At 50.7% G+C, this 8,252-nt stretch overlaps 1 protein-coding gene across 1 annotated transcript; it reads left to right on the plus strand.

Moving 5' to 3' along the window:
* The first annotated feature begins 749 nt into the window (after window positions 1-749).
* On the plus strand, window positions 750-6,965 carry LOC125930429 (uncharacterized). Its single transcript, XM_049642279.1, is given in 7 exon segments — window positions 750-1,579; window positions 1,642-2,363; window positions 2,365-3,039; window positions 3,042-4,490; window positions 4,492-5,106; window positions 5,108-5,663; window positions 5,666-6,965. Coding segments are annotated over 7 exon segments (5,166 nt in total). The 5' UTR covers window positions 750-1,086; the 3' UTR covers window positions 6,322-6,965.
* The last annotated feature ends 1,287 nt before the right edge of the window (window positions 6,966-8,252 follow it).

The raw sequence follows: 8,252 nt of genomic DNA on the forward strand, positions 1-8,252 counted from the left end.
CCCCCCCCCCCCCCCCCCCCCCCCCCCCCCCCCCCCCCCCCCCCGCTGTTCCCAGAACCAGCCAGGGCGTGCCCGGTTGTGGTCTGACCTAAAGGCGGGAACCAATCAAGTTCTGCTGAGTGGTTTGAAAAAAAGGCAAGAACCAATCAAGTTCTGCTGAGTGTTCAAATTTATTATTATTTTTTTAATTTTTTTTTCAACGTTTTTAATTTATTTTTGGGACAGAGAGAGACAGAGCACGAACGGGGGAGGGGCAGAGAGAGAGGGAGACACAGAATCTGAAACAGGCTCCAGGCTCCGAGCCATCAGCCCAGAGCCTGACGCGGGGCTTGAACTCACGGACCGCGAGATCGTGACCTGGCTGAAGTCAGATGCTTAACCGACTGCGCCACCCAGGCGCCCCGAGTGTTCAAATTTAAATGTCAACCAATAACAGCTCTGTAACTGCAAAAAATCCCTAACTTGTTTGTGCCTGTCTATAAAAGAAGCTGTAAGATCCTCGCTCGGGGCCTCAGCGTCACCGGCAACCAGTGCTCGGAGGACTGGGTTCGAACCTGCAGGACCGGGTTCGAGCCTGCAATAAATGACTCTTGCCGCTTGGCTTTGACTCTGGACTCTGGTGGATTGTTTTCGGGGGGTCTCTCGAATCGGGGCATATCATTTGGGGGCTCGTCCAGGATCCCCCCAAACCCACCAGACCCCAAGTCAACAGGTCGTCCCTGAGACCGATCGGTAAGTGAGCCGGCTCTGTCCATTTCTGTTTGTTCGTTTCTGGCTCTCCCACGCGGGATCTGTATCGGTGACTGACACAGCCCTGGCGGACGCGCTATAGGGCAGCCGATCGGGTCCAGTAGGAGACGTCCACTGGCACCCGTCTGGGGCACCTTTTTGGGCCCATCAGAATTTTTCTGTTCGGGTGGCAGACACCCGAAACGTGCTAGCGATCTAAGTGTTGTGTTCTCTATTCTATAACCTTTAAGTGTTAAACTCCTTCTCTTTCACAGGTAACCTGGCCTGGCCCAGCCAGAAATCCTCATAACTTTACTGTTTCTCCTTTTAATCCTTTCCTCCACCTCCAGGATACAGATGGGCCAATCTCAAAGCACTCCTCTTTCTCTCCTCGTTGCTAACTTCAGGGATGTTAGAACCAGAGGACAGAATTTAAGTTTAGACATCCTGCAGGGAAAATTAATAGCCCTCTGCCGCTCCAAATGGCCAACCTTCGGCGTTGGATGGCCAACCGAAGGAACTTTCTGCCTCCCTATAATTGCTAAGGTGAAATCAAAGATTTTTCTACTATCAGGTCACAAGGGACACCCGGATCAGATTCCCTACATTCTTGTATGGCGGAATTTAGTGGAAAATCCACCCCCTTGGTTGGCCCCCTTCCTATCCTCGGGAACGTGTAAGGTCCTTGCCACGCGGCCTGCAGATCCCCCAAAATCAAGGACGCCAGCCACGCCCTTGTATCCCACATTGCCCGATAGTCAGGACCTGCTATCCCTGGACCCTCCACCCTATCATCCCCCTCCCCTCGTACCCCAGGCCCTGCCTGCAGCAGCCGTCCCCCCAGTTGCCCGCCCCCCCCCCCCCCCCCAGGGGAACTGGGAGGATGGGAAGCGGCAGCTGCTCCGGAACCAGGAGGACGGGAGGCAGCAGCCGCACCGGGCCCCATTGAAAACGAAACCAACCGCGAGGGGCCAGCCAGCCGAACCCGCGGGCGCACCCAGCGTGAGCCAAACCCTCGCCTCCCTGACTCCACTGTGGCCCTACCCCTGCGGGAAATAGGACCCCCCGATGAAACAGGCAACCCCCGACTCCAGTATTGGCCCTTTTCCACCAGTGACCTTTACAACTGGAAAACACAGAACGCTCGATTCTCTGATAACCCTAAAGACCTAATAGCTCTTTTAGACAGTGTCATGTTCACCCACCAGCCCACCTGGGACGACCGTCAGCAGCTCCTCCGCATCCTGTTCACTACAGAGGAGCGAGAGAGGATCCAATTAGAAGCAAGAAAGCTGGTTCCCGGAGACGACGGTTGGCCGACATCTAACCCTGACCTCATTAATGCGGCTTTCCCCCTAACCAGACCTCCACAGGACGAATGGGACTACAACACGGCAGAAAGTAGGGGAAGGCTACTCATTTATCGCCAGACTCTGATGGCGGGTCTCCGGGCTGCAGCTCGCAAGCCCACCAATTTGGCTAAGGTATATTCGGTCGTACAGGGAAAGGCAGAGTCCAGCTGCTTACTTAGATTAATGGAAGCCTTTAGGCAGTTTACCCCCATGGATCCAGAAGTCCCTGAGAACCAGGCTGCTGTCGTTATGTCCTTTGTAAATCAAACAGCTCCTGACATTAAGAAAAAAACTCCAAAGGCTAGAGGATTTAGAAGGTAAACAGATCCAGGATCTGCTCCGTATAGCACAATGGGTCTACAACAACAGGGACGCCCCAGAAGAGAGACAGATCAAGGCCACAGAGAAAATGACTAAAGTCCTGGCCGCTATAGTCCAGAAAGAACAGCCACCCCCAGAAGGCACTCAAACAACACGCCCTCCCAGGCGGCACTTAGATAAAGATCAATGCGCCTATTGTAAAGAAAAAGGCCATTGGATACGAGAATGCCCCAAGAAGAAACAACCCCGCCCCAGCCAAGGGCAATGGCAGCCTAAAATAGCCCCCATACTGTTTACCCAAGATACATAATAGGGAGGACGGAGTTCGGATCCCCTCCCCGAACCTAGGGTAACGTTGCAAGTGGAGGGGACCCCGGTCCAGTTCCTAGTTGATACCGGGGCACAGCACTCAGTTCTGGTCAAGCCCCATGGAAAAGTATCTGAAAAATCATCCTGGGTACAAGGGGCCACCAGAATAAAGAAGTACCCCTGGACAACTCAGAGGACTGTGGACTTAGGAACTGGGAAGGTAATCTACTCCTTTCTGGTCATTCCCGACAGCCCCTGCCCCCTGTTGGGGAGGGATTTGCTTACCAAAATAGGGGCCCAAATTCATTTCCAACCAGGGGACCCACAGTGACTGACTTCCACAACCAACCCATATCTGTACTCACTGTGAAACTAGAAGATGAATATAGGCTCCATCAGGAACCCACTCCTCTGGATCAGGGCATCGAGCCCTGGCTTCAACTCTTCCCAGACGCGTGGGCAGAAACGGGTGGTATGGGGTTAGCAAAACATCGCCCAGCCCTATTTATAGAGGTCAAGCCCGGGACGGACCCCGTCCGCGTGCGCCAATACCCTATGCCCGTGGAAGCCAAAAATGGCATCACACCGCACATCCGCCGCCTCCTTGACTTCGGGGTCCTACGCACCTGCCACTCAGCATGGAATACCCCCCTGCTGCCCGTGCACAAACCCAAAAGCGGGGAATACAGACCAGTGCAGGACCTGAGAGAAGTCAATAAGCAGGTGATGGACATACATCCAACCGTTCCTAACCCTTATACTCTCCTGAGCGCCCTCAGCCCAGAAAAACAATGGTATACTGTTCTGGATCTAAAAGATGCTTTTTTCAGCCTACCACTAGCGCCTAAAAGTCAAGAGCTATTTGCATTCGAGTGGACAGATCCAGACAGGGGCATAAATGGCCAGCTCACTTGGACCAGACTGCCACAAAGATTCAAGAACTCTCCGACCCTGTTCGACGAGGCTCTACACGAAGATTTAAGTGAGTACAGACAACAACACCCTAATATAACTCTCCTACAGTATGTTGATGATCTCTTAATAGCTGCCGAGACACCCGAAGCCTGCATCCAGGGAACCGAAGGTCTCCTGCGAACTCTGGGAACCTTAGGCTACCGCGCCTCAGCAAAGAAGGCTCAGATCTGCAAGTCAGAGGTAACTTACCTGGGTTACTTACTGAGAGGGGAGCAACGCTGGCTAACAGATGCCTGGAAGGAGACTGTCCTTCGTATTCCCAGACCGCAGACACCACGACAGGTGAGGGAATTCCTAGGGTCGGCTGGGTTCTGCAGACTATGGATACCAGGGTTTGCTGAATTAGCAAAACCTTTATACCAGGCAACAAAAGATCAACAGCCCTTTAGTTGGACGGAAGAAGCTGAACAGGCCTTCCAACAAATTAAAACTGCTCTGCTATCAGCACCTGCCCTGGGACTCCCCGATGTTTCCAAACCCTTCCACCTATATGTAGATGAGAACCGGGGCATAGCCAAGGCGGTGCTAACCCAGCATTTGGGCCCTTGGCGCAGGCCAGTAGCCTTTCTGTCTAAAAAGCTAGGTCCAGTGGCCGCCGGATGGCCACCCTGTCTCCGGATGATTGCAGCCACTGCCCTAATGGTAAAGGACGCTGATAAGCTGACCATGGGCCAAGAGCTACAAGTCACCACCCCGCATGCCATGGAGGGCATCCTCAAGCAGCCGCCTGACCGATGGCTGAGCAATGCCCGACTCACTCATTACCAGGGACTGCTGTTGAACCCCCTCAGGGTCATCTTCACCCCCCACAATGGCCCTGAACCCAGCATCACTGCTGCCAGACCCAGACATGGGAACCCCACTTCATGACTGCACCGACATACTGGCTCAAGTTTATGAGGTCCGGGAGGACTTGCAGGACCAACCATTATCGGATGCGGACGCCATCTGGTTTACCGACGGAAGCAGCTTCGTTCACCAAGGACAAAGGTATGCGGGGGCGGCCGTAACTTCAGAAACCGAGGTGATTTGGGCAGAAGCCCTACCCCCCGGAACCTCGGCCCAGAAGGCTGAACTAATAGCCTTAACCCAGGCCCTAAAATTAGGGAGAGACCGCAAGATAACCGTGTACACTCACAGCTGATATGCCTTTGCCACTGCTCATGTACATGGGGCGATATACAGAGAACGGGGGCTCCTCACAGCTGAAGGGAAAGACATCAAAAATAAAGAAGAGATTCTAGCCCTGCTAGCAGCCTTATGGGAACCCAAAAAGCTAGCTATTGTGCATTGCCCAGGACACCAGAAGACAACCGACCCAGTTTCCCGGGGCAACAATTTGGCCGATCAGACTGCAAAAAAACATAGCTCGGCCCCCAGTGCAATTGCTGACCCTACAGCTGCCAGACCCCGGACCCCGGGAATTTCCCCCCAGCCCTGAGTATTCAGAAAGCGACATTCAATGGATGAGTAAACTTCCTATGACCCGAATCAAAGATGGCTGGTGGAGAGACTCCAAAAGCAGCATTATACTCCCAGATAAACTAGGATGGGAAGTTCTAGAGCGGATCCATCGCAGCACCCACTTAGGTTCCCGGCGAATGTTGGACTTACTGAGACAGACTGGACTAAAAATCAGAAATGTCTCTGATGAGGTCGATCAAGTAGTCACTAAATGTACAGTGTGCCAACTCAACAATGCGAGTATCAATCCTCAGACAACAAGGGTAAGACAAAGAGGGAGCAGACCGGGGACCTATTGGGAAGTAGATTTCACTGAAGTAAAACCAGGAAAATATGGATATAAGTATTTGCTAGTTTTTGTAGATACCTTTTCAGGATGGACTGAAGCCTTTCCAATCAAGAATGAAACGGCGCAGATTGTAGCCAAAAAGATCCTAGAAGAAATCCTGCCCAGGTATGGTTTTCCAGTAACGATAGGGTCAGACAATGGACCTGCATTCATCTCTAAGGTAAGTCAGGACTGGCTTCCATACTTGGGGCTGATTGGAAATTACATTGTGCATACCGACCCCAAAGCTCAGGACAGGTAGAGAGAATGAACAGAACATTAAAGGAGACCCTAACGAAATTGACCATGGAGACTGGCGCTAATTGGGTGGTCCTTCTCCCCTACGCTCTGTTCAGGGTGCGTAATTCCCCATACAAACTGGGACTCACACCCTATGAAATAATACATGGTAGACCACCCCCCATCATCCCTAACCTAAAAGATAACCTTGTCAAAGCTGAGAACGATAATAGTCTTGAATTCTTGTTCTCCCTACAAGCCTTGCAGAGGGTCCATGAAGATGTATGGCCCAAATTAAAGGAACTCTATGAGACTGGACCCCCGCCTATTCCACATCAATTCCGGCCAGGGGATTGGGTCCTCATCAAACGTCATCGGCAGGGAACTCTGGAGCCCAGGTGGAAAGGACCCTTCCAGGTCATCCTGACAACTCCTACTGCCATCAAAGTAGACAGAATCGCCACCTGGATCCATTTCGCCCACGCCAAACCAGTGGACCCATTCTCAGACCTCATCGGACCTTCAAAGACAACCTGGACTGTTGATCGGACTAAGGACAATCCTTTAAAATTGACCCTACGCCGCCAACGGACTGAGCCGTAACTATGGTACTTGCCCTCCTCTTGATTGTTCTGCAAATTCTGTCTGTAAATCCAAACCCCCACAACCCCTATAATTTGACATGGGAAATTACTAATTTAGAGACTCATGAAGTCTACAACAAAACCCTAGGAACTGCCCCATTAAATACCTGGTGGCCAGATTTATATTTTAATTTAGAAAAAATTAGTCCATTAGATGAAATGGAAGGAGGTAAATGGAAGCAACTGCAAAGGAGGGTATCAGTAAATAGAAATGGATTTTATGCATGTCCGGGATTTAGGACGGGGACGATGAGGCGCACATATGGAGGGTTTGAAACCCTCTATTGCGCAGCCTGGAGTTGTGTCACCTCCAATGATGGGGAATGGAAGTGGGAAGTAAAACCCCAATTTATTGAAATGTCCTATGTCCAACCATGTACCCGCACCAGGTATGAGGAAAACTGTAACCTTATTCGTGTAAGATTTACAGAGGAGGGGAAAAAGGACAGGCAGTGAGTCTCAGGACTCACTTGGCAACTCTACTTATATCAATATCCCCTCTATGGGATTGCCATTCAAATAAAATTAAAAGTCTCCCCTCTTGTACAACCGGTGGGGCCAAATCAGGTATTAGAAAAAAGAAAAAAAAAAAAAAAGAGACGAGCCTATCCCCAGGCAGATCCCCTCTATTCCCTCCAGCAGGACCCCCATCCTTACCCCAGGAGTAAAAGCACAAGCTGTCCAAGAAAATCAGAACCCAGAAGGCATAGACTCCCTATGGAAATTGCTAACAGCAGCGTATGAGGCCTTAAGCCGTTCGGACCCTGAGGCAACAAGGGCCTGCTGGCTATGTTATGACATAAAACCCCCCTTCTACGAAGCCATAGGTCTAGCTGCCCCTTTTTCACAGTCAGGAGAAGAGTCACCAGCAGCTTGCAAGTGGAATTGAAAGGGCCCCGGCCTCACACTGCAAGCAGTCACTGGCAATGGGACTTGTATAGGGAAGGTCCCCTCTAGCCATATCCAGCTCTGTGCCCCGACTAATTACTCTATGGATGAATCTAAATGGATAATTCCAGCTCCTGACAGTTGGTGGATTTGTTCTAAGACAGGGCTCACCCCATGTGTTAGCAGAGATGTTTTTAATTTGTCACCTGAATATTGTATCATGGTATTAATAGTTCCAAAGGTTATTTACCACCGAGAAAATGTTGTATATGATCTGTGGACAGAAGGGACAAAAGCAAGAGAGTCAATAAGAACAAAACGTGAACCCTTTACGGCCATTACCTTGGCCACCTTATTTGGCCTCAGTACCATAGGGGCAGGAACAGGGATCTCATCACTAGCCATCCAGCACCGAGGGTTCAATAGCCTAAGGGCAGCCATTGATGAGGATATAGCCAGACTTGAGGACTCAATCTCGCACCTCGAAAAATCTCTGACCTCCCTTTCTGAAGTAGTCCTACAGAACCGAAGGGGGCTAGATCTAGTCTTCCTCCAACAGGGAGGTTTATGTGCAGCCTTAAGAGAAGAATGTTGTTTTTATGCTGACCACACCGGAGTAGTCCGAGAGTCCATGGCTAAAGTTAGAGAAGGCCTGGCCAAACGGAGGCATGAACAAGAACAACAACAAGGCTGGTTTGAGTCTTGGTTCAATCAGTCCCCATGACTAGCTACCCTGCTTTTTGCTCTAGCGGGGCCCCTTATACTCCTCCTTCTCCTCCTCACCTTCGGGCCTTATATTATTAATAAACTAGTTGCCTTTATCAAAGACCGAGTTAACATGATCCAACTGATGGTCCTTAGGACCCAATACCAACCTATCATTACTGAAACATTTGAGTCAGACACATAAGATCCAAGATTGGCTCTTAAGGCACCAAAGAAAGGGGGGAATGAGAGACTAAGAGAAAAATTACCAGGTGTACTCACAACTGCAAAGAAAAC

Source organism: Panthera uncia, chromosome A2 (genome assembly GCF_023721935.1).
Source record: "Panthera uncia isolate 11264 chromosome A2, Puncia_PCG_1.0, whole genome shotgun sequence".
In the NCBI taxonomy this organism is placed as follows: domain Eukaryota; kingdom Metazoa; phylum Chordata; class Mammalia; order Carnivora; family Felidae; genus Panthera; species Panthera uncia.